This window comes from Falco rusticolus, chromosome 1 (genome assembly GCF_015220075.1).
Source record: "Falco rusticolus isolate bFalRus1 chromosome 1, bFalRus1.pri, whole genome shotgun sequence".
NCBI lineage: Eukaryota > Metazoa > Chordata > Aves > Falconiformes > Falconidae > Falco > Falco rusticolus.
In genome coordinates, this window is record NC_051187.1 from 58,909,915 (window position 1) to 58,926,942 (window position 17,028).

The 17,028-nt window shown below is 45.9% G+C and overlaps 2 protein-coding genes across 2 annotated transcripts; both read left to right on the forward strand.

Moving 5' to 3' along the window:
* Positions 1 to 1,979: 1,979 nt before the first annotated feature.
* On the forward strand, positions 1,980 to 5,669 carry RPL34 (ribosomal protein L34). The gene is made up of 5 exons (XM_037380911.1): positions 1,980 to 2,044; positions 2,855 to 2,928; positions 3,026 to 3,125; positions 3,844 to 3,947; positions 5,542 to 5,669. The coding sequence occupies exons 2-5, from the start codon at positions 2,864 to 2,866 to the stop codon at positions 5,624 to 5,626; spliced, it is 354 nt and encodes a 117-aa protein (XP_037236808.1). The 5' UTR covers positions 1,980 to 2,044; positions 2,855 to 2,863; the 3' UTR covers positions 5,627 to 5,669.
* Positions 5,670 to 9,502: 3,833 nt separating this feature from the next.
* OSTC (oligosaccharyltransferase complex non-catalytic subunit) lies at positions 9,503 to 14,219 on the forward strand. The gene is made up of 4 exons (XM_037380924.1): positions 9,503 to 9,749; positions 9,992 to 10,085; positions 11,695 to 11,892; positions 13,202 to 14,219. Exons 1-4 carry the CDS (start codon positions 9,611 to 9,613, stop codon positions 13,218 to 13,220), a joined length of 450 nt encoding a protein of 149 aa, XP_037236821.1. The 5' UTR covers positions 9,503 to 9,610; the 3' UTR covers positions 13,221 to 14,219.
* Positions 14,220 to 17,028: the final 2,809 nt, after the last annotated feature.

Genomic DNA, 17,028 nt, shown 5'->3' on the forward strand with positions numbered 1-17,028 from the left:
CATCTGAAATATTCTCCTATTTTAAATATACCCTAAAATCTAGTTCATACATATTTTCTTTTCTTTCATGAATTAGAAAAATTCTGATGTCCATAATTTGCACTTAAAAAGAGTCAATAATTAGCCAAAATAATAATTATAGATCGAAAACAGGGAGGATGCAGTACAATGAACTGCGAGTTACAAACTCGCAAATAAGGCCAGGAGCACACATCAAAGCTTTCTGGGCACCTGGTACTCTCCAAAAGCAAAGCTGAAGCTGCTAACGATGGCAGCAGCATCCTACATATTTAATGTGCAGGTCCCTGGTTATCATTGCAGAACATTGCTCAGGCCAGCAGAGCAAAAGAGCATTTTGGGGCTTACAGATGGTGGGACCAATCCTGTGCTCCTTGAAGAGGGAGATTTCGCACAGATGATGTACGAAGATTTTGCCCGTACAAGTCAGCACCAATTGCAGCAGCAGCCACAACATTCATGTGTGCCATGAGAAGGAGGGGATGGACTTTGCGTGGCAGAGCAGGACCACCACCAGCTGGGGAGCAGAAGGGATGGAAACGTGTGCTTTAAATTCTCTTGGTCTTCGATGTGTTGGTGCTGTGTGGCGGGGTGGCAGCAGGATCCATTAGGGAGGCCAGAAATGGATAGTGGGGGCCTTCCTATTGCCAGCCAGCTGCTGGTTTCAGAGCGCGGAGGCCAGCTCTGCTTGTCAATGTGCATGCATGGGATGGGAGCTGAAACAAACGTCTGGGAGAAGCGTAATCCGGTGGGGCTCCTTCCGGTGAGCGTCGCTCCTTTCCTCCCTACAAAAGTGGTGCTTAATGCAATTGCAAGGAGCTGATGAGGGGTAGCTTTTGTGTTTATTTTTTAGTAACTGCAAATTTGGCAGATCTGTCACCACTGGCATGCTGTTTCTGGCTGCTGAAAAGCAATCTTACATTCCCTTAGTTCTTGCTGTTTCCTTCCTTTTCTTTGCTCGAGGATCTACTACTGTTAAATACCAAAGTCAGAAAAACATGACCCAGCTCAGGAGGCTTGTAAGGTGCTGACTGCTGAATGTGGGGAGGGTGTATTAAGTGAAAGATCAACTAGCCCTCTCCTGTTTCCCTCATGTTTGTAGGTACCTGTGTGTCAGAAATGGGATGTTGGGTCAGGTGAACCTTTGACCTGACCGACAGAGCAAGTTTCATATCTTCATATTCCTGCTTGAGTGCCTGTCCCTGAGACAGCGAGTCCGTGCCTTGGCAAACCAACAGGCAAGAGGATTTTCTGCCCCAGCCTCCCAGCACAGCAGCTGGCGCAGCGAGGAGGTGCCAGGCCGATGTCGGGGTGTGCTGATCCCCAGAGCCCCGCGCGGGGATGAGCCTGCGGGGCTGGGGCGGTGCGGGGGGATGGCCTGCAGCCCTCCAGGCCAGGCGTTCCTGAACAACCAGAACGCTGCAAAAAGAGGGAAGGGGCAACCCTCTCCGCGCTGAGGATGGCAGGAGAAGGGATGCAGTCCTGCAGGGGGGCAGGCTGTGGCCCGGGTTGCTTTGCGGCAGAGCACGCTGTTCCCAGGTCTGTTATGGGCCGGGTCGGCGGGTGGAAAGGCGTGTGTGAGTGACCTGCGATACAGAGAAGAGCAGGCTGAGAAACGGCTTGTGGGCCTACAACTCCCTAACTGCCATAATGAAGAACAAAATGTTCTTGCTGAGGAAAGACGCTGATGGTTTTTAGAAAAACGCTTTTTCATTAAAACAGACAAAACCCAAAACAAGCCGTGGGGGCAGGGCGGGAGGACGCGTGTGCGATCCCCCTGTGCAAGGCGAAGCACCTGCAGCAGAGAGGCCTGCCCCCGGCCGTGGCGCCCGCCCCCTGCAGCCGTACAACATGGCGGCGCCCGGCACCTCCGCTCGCGTACAACATGGCGGCGCCCGCCCGCCTCCGTGGCCGGGAGAGGCGCCACAGCGCGCAGGTGCCGCTATTCCTTCCGGGTGCCGGCGCGCCGCTATTTCAACGTTGACCCGCGCGTTTCCGCTTCCTCTTCCGGGTCCGGCGGCGCCAGGTATGGCGGTGGGCAGCTGAGGGCGGTCGGCGCGCATCCGCCCGCATCCGCGGCCCGGCAGGCGGTAGAGGCGGCCGGGGGCGCCGGGGGTGTGTGGTGAGGGACTCCGGCGGGGGCAGAGCTGCGCGGCGGAGAGGCCGGGCCTCCAGAGGCCTCCGCGGCCGGGCCCCGTCCCGTCTTCCGGGCCGCAGCCGGCCGATGCCGGGGGCTGCAGCGCTGGGCCCCGGCCGGCCCGGCCCAGCGTCCGAGGGGTGCCAGCCCCGGCGGCGGGGGCTGGTGAGGGGCGCTGAGGGCTGCCGAGCCCCCGCTGGGGCGTTGCTCGGCGCCGCCGCGGAGGCGGTACGGCGGCCTTCGCTGGCCTCGTCGCGCTGGGCTGGGCTGGGCGAAGGCTCCGGTCCGGGCCTGGAGTGCGGCTGGCGCAGTTTGCTGTCTGGGGAAATACCAAGAGACGGCGTTTGCTTGTCAGCCAGGCTTATGATGGTTAGAAAATACATAGTGCTAAAGCTTTGAACGGTTTGCTGGGTCAGCATCACCTCATACGGGCAAGACCAGGATGTTGAGCTGCATTCAAGTTAGTTCGGATGGATTTTTGTTGCAAATCACATTCTGCGCATTGGCGTGTGTTGTTTTTTAATGTAGTTGTATTGGCTGTTGATGAGGAAAGGCTTTAGTTTTGTTAATGCTGACATAGAATTAGCAGCCCCTGGGCAAGAGACCTAGTGCTTAGGTGTAGGTGGTGCTGTAATAAGTAAACTTCCATGTAGACATTCAGCCTTTAAACTAGTGCTGCTTTCTTTTTGACTAATTTAGGTGTAAAAAATGGTTCAGCGCCTGACCTACCGCCGTAGGTTGTCCTACAACACAGCTTCCAACAAGACCAGACTGTAAGTAAGATACAGTTTCCAAGAACTTATTTTTTTGAGAAGGCTAATTTTAAGTTTTGATTGTTATGTTAACTGACTATTTTTCTGCTGCACTTAGGTCCCGAACACCCGGGAACAGGATTGTTTACCTTTACACCAAGAAAGTGGGGAAGGCACCAAAGTCAGCATGTGGTATATGCCCAGGAAGACTTCGTGGTGTAAGCATAAGATATTTTTTTTAACAGTTTTTTTTAGCATAAAGAGCCTTTTCAAGTAATATAATATGACCTGTTTATTGATGAATTCTCACTGGAACAACTTTCTTATTTAAAATATTCTACGAATGTTGTAAAGCTTAACTGTCAAAATAAGTTTTGAAAACTTAGAGGAAGTGCTTTTTTAATGCTTACACTTCTCATTGCTGTTACATCAAAGTTCTTTTGTTTTTTGAGATGTAGCTGGCTGCAATTTTTAGAGCTAGACCAAGGTGATTCTGTAGTAGGTTTAAAAGTCTAAATTGGACCTATTAGGTAGGCTTTCAAAAAATCCCTGTAAGTTTGACTTTTAATTTTAGAAAAAAGGAATTAATGTTTTTAATGTGATAGTGTTCTCGCAAATACTTTCTTGGTGTAACACTATGGCTCTTAACAGTGATGGGAATGCATGAATATTGATGGCCTTTTGTGGGAAAATAATCTTTTTTATAGGCCATTTTTTTAATGAACCTGTTGGTGAACCCCAGAGGTAGAATGAAAAGCTCAGCCTAGGAATACTGAAGATGGCACATAGACCCACCATGACTTCTGTCGCTTTCTTGCATCTTAGTCAACTTCAAGTGTTGCTGCTTTTTAAACCTATCAACGTGAATTTCTTGATACGGTTGTTATTCAGAATCGCTGTCTTATGATAGACTTCTCATTTTTTTGCTTTCTTTAGGTTCGTGCTGTGCGTCCTAAAGTTCTTATGAGGCTGTCAAAAACGAAGAAACATGTTAGCAGAGCCTATGGTGGTTCCATGTGTGCTAAGTGTGTTCGCGACAGGTAAGCTTGCAGAAAGCTAACTTTATTCTTGAGGTAACATTATACAAGATTTTTACATGTCACTGTATACATAATGTGGACCAAGATTTTGAAGGTTATTCTCTGAGATTGGTGTAGTAAAATGGAGAGGGTAAGCGTGGGGCACGTTAGTAGTGATGTGTGCGATTTTGTTCTTTCGGTTTAAGCTAGTTAATGCATGTGAAGCTCCTTTGTAGAGACCTTATGTTCTTAATGATTTCTTACTGCACTCTCGCTTCGGTGCTAAACAGTCTGCTCATTTGGGATTTTTGTATTTTATATTTAGTCTCTGTAGTAAAGATTTGTGACTTCTGTTATCCCATTTTGTCTTATGTAAGATACTAGTTAAAATCAATGGAGCTTTTGGCTTCTTTGTGGTGTTTTGGGATTCAGAGTTATTAATTGGTTGCCTATTAAGCATCTTTATGCAGTTAAGCTTTAAGATGGCCTTTGCTGGGCCTCAACTGGATTCAGTTTTATTGTGTAACAACTGTAGATTCTATACTTCCTTGGCAAGTTTGAGGAATAATGTTTATTACAATGAACATGTCATGTTTGTGAATGGTAATCGAAGCAGATCTCTGGAGTCAGCAGTCTAATGCCAGTCTTCTCATCTGTAGTGCATATCTGGCCAGCATTTTTTCTTTTTGAGTCTAAGTTAAATGGCATTAGGTGCTACTGAAGATGGGTTGTACGGCTGCAGATCCATAGCATAACTTTTCTGTGTTAAAAGCCACTTTCTTTCTGAGTGTTTTTCCCAAACACTTTATGTAGGTCGTTTTTAATACCCTGAGTATGTCTTTCTCTGCCTAAACAAAAGACACAGTCACCTTCTTTCCTGTAATGGGCAGGTTTTCTGCGCCTGTTTAGGCATCTTTGGTGGGTTTTGTGTACTGCAAAGGTAGTCATATATGCCAGGTGGTATGTAGGATAGCATTTTCATGTTGTAAGGTAGAAGAGTATGTATGGTAATATTTGTGCTTTTAACTTGAAACCGCCAAATAGGCTGTTGATGTCCGAGTACTGTCATGTAGGTCCCATTTGCATGGTGGCCCCATGTGTCTATAATCCTATTTAGCCATGACTTGACCTGGCAGGGTTCTTCTCTGTTCATGTGCAAAGAAGCTTTAATGCTGAGAGGGAACTGTTCTTGTCGAGAACTAGACACCCATAAAGTTTTGTAGTTCTAAGGAAGAGGGCTGACCATGACTTGTCACGCCAGTTCTGCCTTTAAGTAATGACTAGATTACCAGTGAGGGCTTTTGTTTTTTTCCTTCAAAAGTTAGTCAAGGTGGTAGATTTTTCCAGTGTTCAGCCATCAGGTATTACCTTGCCTCGCCTACAAGCCACTCGCCCTAAATTTGCAGGCATACTGGGCCTCATTCCCCAAACCACTACTTTTAGACACTGTCGCTGTTATTTTGATGCCTGACAAGAACATCCATGGTTTCCCTTTTTGTTGTGGAACTAACACAGTGTTTGAGGACAGCAAAACTAATTGTAACTTTGTCTTTGTGTTTTCACTCAAGTAGATAAATGTCCTAAAGCTGTTTGGTTTTTTTTCTTTACTTTCCAGAATCAAACGAGCTTTTCTTATTGAGGAGCAGAAGATTGTTGTGAAGGTGTTGAAGGCACAAGCACAGAGCCAGAAGTCAAAGTGAATCTATTTGTAGTTTCACCCCAATAAATGAAAGCTCCACTTTTCTTGTGTCCTGTCATTCCGTGTGCTAGTCAAAGCTGGTAGGAACTGCTTCTCAGCTTGTATAATGCAGAATTGGGTTTTGGTGGCACAAATGCTGTAAATCAGGATGCTGTGTTCTGTGCGATACGCGGGCAGGGAAATCAGGCGGGTGGAAGGAGGTCTGGTTTAAACAGGACCTCCCAGGTCTGCCTCACAGTCCCGTAGAGGAGCTGGAGTAACTTTGAGCAATGCAGGTTTGATACTTGGTTTTGTTTTTTGATTTTTTTCATGGCAACAGCTGTATTGGTCATTGGAGGACTTGGCCTAGGAGGAAGTTAAGTATCTGAAGAAAAGCAAACAAGACTAAGACTAAAGATGGGAGGAGAGATTGTCAGATGAAGAAAAGGACAGCTAGTATAGGCCTAAGGTAGAAATTTTTTCTACTAGTATGTCCTGCAGTTATTGTTACTTGAGTCTGAGGGTGGGTTGAATAGTCTTGACTTCTGGAAGCCAATGCTGCATCCACCAGACAGTTGCATACTGCTACATCTGGATCTCCTGGAAGAAAGCTGCAGCTGTTGCATTCTTTTTGTTGGGTGCTTTCTGGGTCAGCAGTTAGAGGTGTGATTGATATGAGCAGAGTTCCAGGGCACAGCTAGGGCAGACCTTCAGTTGCTCTCAGAAGTAGGTTTTAGCATTAGCAATTTAGGCTTCTGGTAGTGAACTGAAGTTGCGTTGGTTTATTATCAGTGATGTGATGTAAAAAGCAATTGTAAGAAGTGGAAATGGGCTTGTTTTGCTACTTTGCCTCATTCTGTTGTGTAGAGAGAACTGTAAATGTGCTTCTGATGCTATCCAGGAGTGCTTAACACACTTGTTGTTGCACTATCTGTGGGTTGCAGTGGTATTCCTCACCCCCAGCTCTGAATTTGGAACTTCTCTTCGTATCTGAGAAGATGTGGGTATCCATTTTTTACCAAGAACTATTTTTTCAAAAAGTAGTGAGCTCCACCACTGCCATAAGAAAGAGAAATAATTACTGAGCACATAGACTTACGGGGAGCAGTGAGGATGCCATTTGAAGAGGTTTCTAAGATCACTTGAGGAATCTGTGACTGAGATGTGTGCAGATTCCTCCTCCTGACTGTATAATGTCTGTTCACACTTTACCCTGGCTCTGAAGCTCTCTACAGTCAACCAAGAACATCACAGAAAACTGAGTTGACAAGACTTCCCTTTTGGCAGCAGTGAGCTTGTACTTTGGGTCAACTGCCCACAAATTCACAGCGATGGTGTTGGTGCCTCCTGGCTTTGAGGGCAGGAGGTTGCTGTGGTCCAGGCTGGTTTCAGTTGGGATAGAGTTAATTCTGTTCTTAGGGGCTGGTGAATGCTGTGTTTTGGATTTGGTGTGAGAGCAGTGTTAATACCACTGAGGTTTTTAGTTGTTGCTGCGTAACGTGTATACTATGAGGACTTTCAACTTTTCAGTTTCTCAGGCCCTGCCAGCAAGAGGGCTGGAATGGCCCAAGCAATGGGGAGGGGACACAGCTGGGGTAGCTGACCTGAACTAGCCAAACGGATATTCCATGCTATATGATGTCATGCTGAGTATATAAAAGCTGGGGGAAGGAGGAGGAAGCGGGGGACATTTGGTATTATGGCATTTGTCTTCCCAAGTAACCGTTATGTGTGATGGAGCCCTGCTGTCCTGGGGATGGCTGAACACCTGCCTGCCCGTGGAAAATATGAATTCCTTCTTTTGCCTTGCTTGCATGTGCAATTTTTGCTTTACCTATAAAACTTCATTTCAGCCCACCAGTTCTCACCTTTACCTTTCCAATGCTCTCCCCTGTCCCACTGTGAGTGAGCAGCTGCGTGGTGCTTAGGCACTTGGCCAGCGTTAAACCACTACACTGACTTAACACCATGCATGGTGAAAGCAGCTGTACCTCCCAAGATTTGCTTCACAGTGTCTCAGGTCATTAAAACAATATTGTTGGTAAGTATTAAATGTAAAACTTGTTCTAAAGGCTGTAGCTAATTATAGGAGTTTTTAAGACTAACACTAGTACCCTGACATTTTTTAGGTGCTGTTAATGTAGTTAGTTTACAAGGTTAAAATATTAGTTGTTGCCTTGCTGTGCTTGTACAAACTTCAGTACTTTGGCATGCTGGAAAAATGGTTTTAAAGCAGGAGCAGCAAGTAGGGTGAGCATTTGTACCGAAAGTGCTCTTGTTTTACATTAAAAGCTGTGACATTAGTTTTCCTTGGGGGTTTTGGAAAGGAGGCAAGATAGAGGGAGAATACTTTTGGAATAATTAGGAAAAATGTCATAAACATCTATTGACAGGCAAATCGCACTGAGAAAGAGATCTTAACGAACGGGAGGGCTAAGACTGAAAACCGTTATATATAATATAATGGTTATAATATGATATAAGTGATGTGATTGCACTGAAAGGTAATTGAGTTATGAGTTAGGAGAATTGGTATCGCCACTGTAGGCAGACATAAAAGCAGTTGTGAGGCAAAGTGTCAGTGAAATGGTAGTAAGGCTTTTTTTTTTTTTTTGGCAGACAGCCGCAGTAGGTATGGGGGCAGTCCTGTGGGTCAGGGCTGCCGGTGCCCTCTGTGTGGTGGGTAGTAGGATGGATGGCGTGGTGAGGCAAAGCATGTTCACCTGGAGTGGGTGCTTTTAAACACGCTCACGTAATCGGGAGTGGAGGGAAGGGTTGGTATTGAGATCATATTTACTGCCCCTCCCCCGTGTTAAATGATGTCTGCTGAAAGGCATCAGTCTTCCCGCGGGTGGGTGGGTTTTGTTGTTGTTTTTTTTTCTTTATGGACTTATTACTTCACTAGCACTCTGAATTCAGTCCCTGGCTGCAGGTGCCTCTTCTGCAGGAAACCCTGTGCTGTCAGGAGACTAGACCTCAGCTCAGCTAAAGGTAGAGAGAAAACGGAACTGCCCTGAGGGCTCTCCCCAGCCCCACTGGCAAAGCAAGAGCAACTGCACATGCTTCTACTCAAAATGTGGAATTTCTCTCCCTTATCCCTCCCCTGGGTGCTTCTCTCCCTGCCCAGCTGAGGACAGTGGCGGGTCGCCCTGCGGCTGGCCTGGGCTGACACGGTGTTTGCGGACTGAGCGGAGGCGTGAGCCGGCCTGTGCACACACAGGTGCCCCCTGCGCTCGGCCCCTGCCCCGGTCTCAGAGCACGGACGGCTGGAGGGAAGTGGGGTGTGTGTGTGTGTCTCCTCGGGCTGCGGGCCAGAAGGGGCGCCGCATGCACGGGGCACCCCGGCCCCGCAGACACGGGGGCTCGGCTGAGGATCGTTTCCGTTCCCTCGGGCCCGCGTCTCCCCGGCCCGGCCGCGCAGGCTCACCGCAGGGCGAGGGGTTTCCCCCGCTGCCGGGGACCTGCCGCAGCGCTCGGGCCGCTTGGCCCCGAGGAGCGCTCCCGCCCCGCGGCCGGTGCTGCTCCTGCCCGTAGGGAGGATTCCAGAAGCGCGGCTGGTGGCGAGCCCGCACGGACCCACACGCTGCCCGCGGCGCGGCGGGGGCGGCCACGTGGCTACCCGGCCCGGGGGCGCGTCCGCCCCCTTCGCCCCGCCCCGCCCCACGCGCCTCGCCGTTACCCAGCACCGACACGTCAGGGTTGTTGGGTCCTGGCAGGTGAGTAAAATGGCTAAATCCTCCGGCGGCCGGCGCTCTGTGTTCCCAGAATGATTTTGGGCAGAAAAAAAGTTTTAGCGTTTTCTGTCCATCCTTTCAGTCTGGACCTAACGTTTGGGCTGTTCGTTGTATTGCCCTTTTTTTTTTTTTTTTTCCTCCTTTTAATTTGTTAATTTACCCCTTCCCGGACGCGGCAGCCCGTTTCCGTTTCCGCCTTCGTGTCCGGTTGCGGAGGGCGGCCGCGGCGGGGAGCAGCGGTGTGCGGCTCTGCGTTGGGCCGTGCCGCCGCCATGGAGACGCTGTACCGCCTGCCCTTCGCCGTGCTCGAGTGCCCCAACATCAAGCTGAAGCGGCCGAGCTGGGTGCACATGCCCTCGGCCATGACCGTTTACGCGCTGGTGGTGGTGTCCTACTTCCTCATCACCGGAGGTGAGGGGCCGGTGGGGCGGGAGGTGTGGCGGGAGGACCCGCCTGTGGGGTAGCTCTTCCTCAGCGGGGCGGGCTGCTGGCCCCTGCCCCGGGTAGCAGAGCCGCTGCTACCCCCCTTGTCCGGCTCCAAGCCGGTTGTAAAACACGACCCGGGGCCAACTCCGGGCTTCCCTGCGGTGTTAGGGTGGTTCTCGCTGTTTGCTGCTATAAGTTAAAGATCATGCATGCTTTTCTTCTCGCAGGGATTATATATGACGTGATTGTGGAACCTCCCAGCGTGGGGTCAATGACAGATGAACACGGGCATCAGAGGCCAGTGGCCTTCTTGGCATACAGGTAGGAGAAGGGCTCTGCCGCTGCAAGCAAGCTGCAAATGCCTAAATGCAAGTGAATGAAATTTTCCTACAGAGCTATGCATCTACTTTTTTTTGAGCCCTCTGTGCAAGGCAGGATCTCTTCTATATCAGTCTTTGGTTTGTAAATATTAAAAAAAAAAAATAATAAAAGGCATTGAAATGAATGCAACTAAAAAACCTCAGTCCTTCCAAAACTTAAATTTGATAAGAAAGATTTGCTCTGGCAGTGCTTCTCTTTCTTCCAGACTCTTGCTGCTACAGTTGGGTTTTATGGTGGATGCAGACACGTTTAATCATGCTTAATAGCAGCATACATAATCTTTGTGAAACTTTTGGTTCTGGCCTGTTCAACTCTAGTGTAGTTGGGACTCGTGTCTGAACATGCAGAACATATTTACAAATGTGTAAGAACAGTGTTTTCTTTGAGCCTTTTGCTTCCGTTACTGAAAGTAAGCTAGAGACTGCTTAGTGACAAAATGGTCTGAAGAGGTTAAATCTATGTTTGTACTTGTGTGTTTTATATGTGTGGAAACAAATAATAGCTTTTGTTAAATACTGAAAAAATTCTTTGAATCTGTGAGTCTGACATGCCTCATAGACAGATTTTGACTTGGACTAGATGTATGTCTCTGGCTCGGATTGTTGCAGTGTAGATGAATTAGGCTGCTGCAGGAGTTGATAGCACCTTAGTACACTTTCAGTGTACTTTGTTCACTTTCAGTGAAAACAACATGAAACAAGACAAAATTGTTTCTTTTCAGGATGTGGGACAATAATTATAATCTTAATTTCTGTATTAATGTCCACAGTAGTTTCATCCATGCCAATCTTACGACGTTGCTAGTATTGTTAATTATGAGGATAGGAAAAAGGTTCAGTAACTGTGGGAAGCAGGAGACATGATCCAGGTGCAGTATTCTTTCTGCATCTTGGCTTCCCCTCTCTCCATCTGAGCTTTGTAAGAAGGAAGTATAGCTGTATGGACTGACAGGAGCTGGGGAACTTCCAGGCTGGGTCCCCACAATCAATATGTTCAGGTTCAGCGACTCAGTAACAAAACATACCGCAGGCGAGAACTGCATTTGTGGTGTGCTGGAACCAGTAGATGCACTTTGTATGCTGACATAGTGCTTTGAGTGGGATTTGTACTGAGGTGAGGATTCAGGCACTGCTGCCTAAATGTTGGGATGGAAATAAGACTTGGAAAGCTCAGTGGCCCAGGGGTCATGGGTCCATGCCTCGAGTCATCTATGAAACCAGGTGCTACTTTGGACTAGATATTTCTGAAAACTGATGAGGTTGTGTGATAGCCGTTAGTATACACCATTATGTTTAAAACCACTAGTACACTTGACTGGTCGCCTTGCAGACTATCAGTCCTGGAGATAAATTGCATATTAAAGCATTGATGTAATTGCATAAAGTCAGTTTTCATACCTACTTTTTGTTAGAAAATCAGCCATCAAGGTTAATCATCCTGTGAATTTGTACAGTTAAACCAAGTTGAGTAGGTGGGGCTTGAAATTTAAGCAGTTTCTTTAAAACTAATCTTTTTCTGACTCTCTTCCCCCTCTTTTTTTTCCCTTTAGAGTAAATGGGCAATATATTATGGAAGGGCTTGCATCCAGCTTCCTCTTCACAATGGGTGGCCTAGGATTCATAATTCTGGATCGATCCAATGCACCAAATATCCCCAAGCTGAATAGGTTTCTCTTGCTCTTTATTGGATTTGTCAGCGTGCTTTTGAGCTTCTTCATGGCCAGAGTTTTCATGAGGATGAAATTACCGTAAGTGATTTAATACTCTTCAAGTTTTTTTCTCTTTCGTGTCTCATGAACCTATGTTAAATTTGAGAGTAACAGAAAATACAGTGAGGTGTGCTGAAGACCTGCAGCTTGGCTGTAAGTTGCTTTTTTGAATGCTTTTTGTGGAACAAGCTACCTTGAATGAGGTGGGATGCTTTTGGGGCCGGCTACTGTAAGATTGTGCTGCGGTTAAGAAAAGGTGACAGTTCTTGGTATGTCAGAAGATATGATTAGCAAATCTGATTTACAATGAATTTTGAGGTAGACTGAGTGTACTGATCAGGTAAAAGTAGGGCTTTGAGGAAAAAAAAAAGTTTCAAAGAACTCGAGGAAAGGCAATTGAGTTCTTTATAGTGACAGTATATGAGAGATCGTAACTGGAAGAACTGATGGCAGCAGTGTTCAGAAACATCCAAAGGAGTCCTAAAGTGAAGCTAATGTCTCGGGGGTTTTTGTTGCTGGAAAACTGAACATAGTGTTGAAGCATACAATATATGTAACATCTTAATACGTATATATTCACAGATAAAAAGGTATGAAAGACCTGGAGCTTTCAGGCTATGCAAAATCCAAATGCAGGATTTTCAATTCCATTCACCGTCCCTACCCCTTGTATTTCTCAGTTCATCCATTTCACTTAGAATAGCTGAAACCTGATTTTTGGAGTATCTCCATGAGGTGTTAACAATGACAGTCATTCCTCCTTTCTTAAATATACTATTTTAACATCTGCAGTACAGTTAAAAGTTTGTTTCATGACATAGAAGTGATGGGTTCCCTGGATAGGAACCTGCTCTATATTTTCTTGCTTCATTGATGATATTTTCTTTGTTTCATGGAGTACATGCGCCTTGACAGTTCTCATTCTGAAGTGCATTAAAGAAACAGGGCTTCAGAGAAATGGAAGAGAAAGAGACCAGAGTTATGTTGAGTGCCTGAAAATGTTGGGTTATACTGAATAAGTTAATTGGTAGTATAATAGTAAAGAGAAATAAAGAATCTTTCGTAGGGTGTAAACTGGGCTTCAAAAATTCCAAACAAATACTGAAGCTGGATTCAGAAGATGCTAATCCATTTTCAGTGTTCATTGAAGAAAATAAACCAAGGAAGAGTGTGTAGTTAAGCTGGTCAGTTTGTAACTTGGACGGGATTTATTGTTTTAAATACTTTGATCAGCAGAGTTTTTGACAGTCTGAAGTCCTTAAAGACTGTATGTCTCTTGATTTTTGAGCAGTGCTGCCTGTGTTTGCTAACTGTTGGTTTTTTTCTAACTCATGTTTTTTTTCTGTAGGGGCTACTTGATGGGTTAGTACTGTTTGTGCTGTATGAAAGCCTCAGTTGAATTTACTCCTCTCCATGAAGTGTTTAAGAAGAAGCAGCAAGCAATTCCATAGTCTCCATCAACAGGAAAGAGACCTGGCCATGAGAAACAAAGAGGGAAAGAACGCTTTCTCTGCAAACAAACTCTCACTACCAGTGGCTGATTTGTAGTTTTGAAACAAAGTTTTAGGGCTTTTGAAAAGAGCAAGTTACCTCACTGGGTTTTTCTCTTATACCCCAGCTCAGTATGAAATAGATAACCTATCTTTAGCTCTACCTGAAATGACCATTAGCCATTGGCTTGACAGTTCTTTGTTGCAGTTCTGTCATCTCTTCCCTGTGTGGGACAGTTACATGGATGAATCAGAGAAGAAACACCCAAACACTTCTTCATAAGTTATAATTGGAAAATTAGTAATTTTGGATGCTTTACAGTCAAAATACTATGTGTCTGAAATGGTTTCAAAGGCACATTTTGCCTTTATTAATGGCTCTATGTGAGCAAATTCAGACATGCACTGGGAAAGGCAAACTGTATGAATGTGCATTTCTTTTTGAAAAAGTGTACAAATGGAGCCAAATAAAACTTATTTTCTACAAAATTGTTTGAGTTTTATGCAGTTTCTGAAGGCTTTTCTTGTGTGCATGGCCTGTTCTACATCCAGACTGGAAATGCCATACTATGACTACACAATTGTAGCTTTATTTTTCACTATTGAATAATGATTTTTTTCTTTTTTTTAATATCAGGAAAAAGTAACCTCATAGTTTCCATGAACTTGTACTGTATCCAAATGACATACTGTTATCAGTAGCCAAGAAGACTTCTGAAGCTGCTGCTTTTTTGTGAGAGGCAAGGCTCCAGCTTGTTTTGTCTTCGTTGTAAAAGGTTGAATGTTACCATCATGTTTCATTGAAGTCATGTATTGCATTCTGGGAGAAGGAAAGATCTCTCTAAATCTCCATAAATGTCTTTTTTGCAAGCCATATGCATTTGAAGCACTATTTTCATCTGTATAATAATTGTTAGTGAGAAATACTGTTTATTCCTGTAAATGTGAAGTATTACCGTTCACATACTTATCAAATCTCTGATCTAGCTGTTAATCGTTTGCCCTTGGGATATGCCACTTCCACTCCCTCATTCTCACTGTGACATTTCCTCATCTTACACATGTTGTCATTAAGATTTAAGGGAGCTGAAGCTGTTTCATGAGGCTCATAACTGCAAAGTTTGCAGTTTTTTCAAAGCGTTATCTTTTGGTCGCTCTAGTTTTGGTGAGACATATACTTACCTTCAAGGGGGAATATTGATATGTAAGTAAATAAGTGGATACATTACTCAACTTTTTAATACATCTGAGAAGGAAGTCAAACCAAGTCGCTTCAATCAGTGGAGCTGAGAACCCTCTGGCTCAGCACTTGTCCCACTACAGTTCAGCTTCAGCCTCCAAGTTTGCAGCTGATTCTAAATGATCTTAAACAGTGGTTGTAATGGTATAGTGAAGGCTGGTGGTCTATGAAATGCATCTGGTTAAAATTGCATGCTAGGGGGCATAACTTAGAACAAATAAAGCAGACTTATAATTGCAAGGTAGAAGATAGTTTTGGGAGAGTAAAATGAGGATGGTGACCGCAACAAATAAGGTTGAATGATCCCTTATGTTTCTTTGGTCACAGGCTATAAACTAATATCTGGTGTGATCCTCTTACCAAAGCATGAGGCACAGAGAGAACCAGGAAAACGAATGCAGAGCAGAAGACAGACCACCCACAAATTAGGAGTGTGCTAGGTAGGAAGATGTCAGAATGCACAGCTGGAAATTGGTTCATTTCGGATATGGGTTGGAGGATTCTTGGTCGCCCAAGAAAAATTTTCTGATGAGCACTGTCGAAGAAGAGGTATTCCTATATGTTCTAGGACTCCTATTTTCAGTTAAAGGAAGGCTGGTATTTTCTGTAAATGCCTGCTGTTCTTTATAGGTAACAGCAGGTGGCCTCTGCTGTAGGGGTTTGGGATGGCAACAGGGATATTTCAGTGACGGAAAGAAAACTTCTTGTAACTAGTGACACTATTTATCTCTTTGGTGCTTCTGACTTCTAGGGTGAACTGAACTAGATTGTGGGGTGGGAAGTTAAAACCAAACTGTGATAAAGGTAAAGCAGAGCTTATAAGAATACATCTCTCTGTGACTAAAACCAGAAGTTTGGCCTACTTCCAAATGCAATGAAAAGAGTCAGGCTGAAGTGTAGAGGTCTTGATTTTCTGGCACTCTTGCTGTAGAAAACACTGAATCCATGGCTTCTCTGTAGGCTTCAATATAATCTCTGAGTGATGATGCCTAGTTAGTATAGTCAGGAAGAGATGCATAACCTGTGTAGCTTTTTAAAGTTAGCATATACATATATGAACCCTTAACAATCCAAGTGATCTTATAGTTAAATTGAGTTAAGCTGAAAATACCTCTAGATAAATAAGACCAGACATCTGGTTTCCTTCCTCCTACCCTCCCCCCCGCCCCAAATACTTTTTCCACACTTCTGCAAATTGTGACATAATAACAGAATCACATAAAGCCAGGATGCTGTTGGCCGTCTTGGCCACCTGGGCACACTGCTGGCTCATGTTCAGCCGGCTGTCAGCCAGCACCCCCAGGTCCTTTTCCCCCAGGCAGCTTTCCAGCCGCTCTGCCCCAAGCCTGTAGCGTTGCGTGGCATGGTTGTGACCAGCTGCAGGACCCAGCAATTAGCCTTGTTGAACCTCATACAGTTGGCCTCAGCCCATTTATCCAGCCTTTCCCGATCCTTCTGTAGAACTCTCCTGCACAAAAGCAGATCAACGGAGTCCGTCAACTTGGTGTTGTCTGCAAACTTGCTGAGGGTGCACTCGATCGCCTCGTCCAGATCGTTGATAAAGATATTCAACAGGACTGGCCCCAGTACTGAGCCCTGGGGAACACCACTTGTGACCGGCCAACAGCTGGGTGTAACTCCATTCTCCACTGCTCTTTGAGCCTGGCCATCCAGCCAGTCCTTTACCCAGTGAAAAGTACACCCATCCAAGCTGCAAGCAGCTAGTTTTTCCAGGAGAATGCTGGGGGAAATGGTGTCAAAGGCTTTACTAAGGTCCAGGTAGACAACATCCACAGCCTTTCCCTCACCCACTGGGCAGGTCACCTTGTCAGAAGGAGATCAGGTTCATCAAGCAGGACCTGCCTTTCATAACCCCATGCTGGCTGAGCCTGATGCCCTGCTTGTCCTGTATGTGCTGTATGATAGCACTCAAGGTGATCTGCTCCATTACGTTCCCTGGCACTGAGGTCAGGCTGACAGGCCTGTAGTTCCCCAGATCCTCCTTCCTGCAGATGGGCATCGCACTGGCTAACCTGCAATCTTCTGGGACCTCCCCAGTTCGCCAGGATTGCTGATAATTGTGGCAAGTGGCTTGGCGAGCTCCTCTGCCAGCTCCTGTTTGGGTGGGTCCCATCTGGCCCCATAGATTTGTGTGTGTGTAAGTGCTGTAGCAGGTCACTGACCACCTCCCCGTGGATTATCGGGGCTTCATTCTGCTCCCCGTTTTCCTGCTCAGGGGGCTGGGTACCTGCAGAACAGCCAGTCTGACTATTAGGGACCGAGGCAAAGAAGGCATTAATTATCTCAGCCTTTTCCTCATCCTTTGTCACTATAGTTCCCCCCACATCCAATAAAAGATGGAGATCCTCCTCAGCCCTCCTTTTGTTGCCAATATATTTATAGAAACATTTTTTATTTTATTTTACAGCAGTAGCCAGGTTAAGT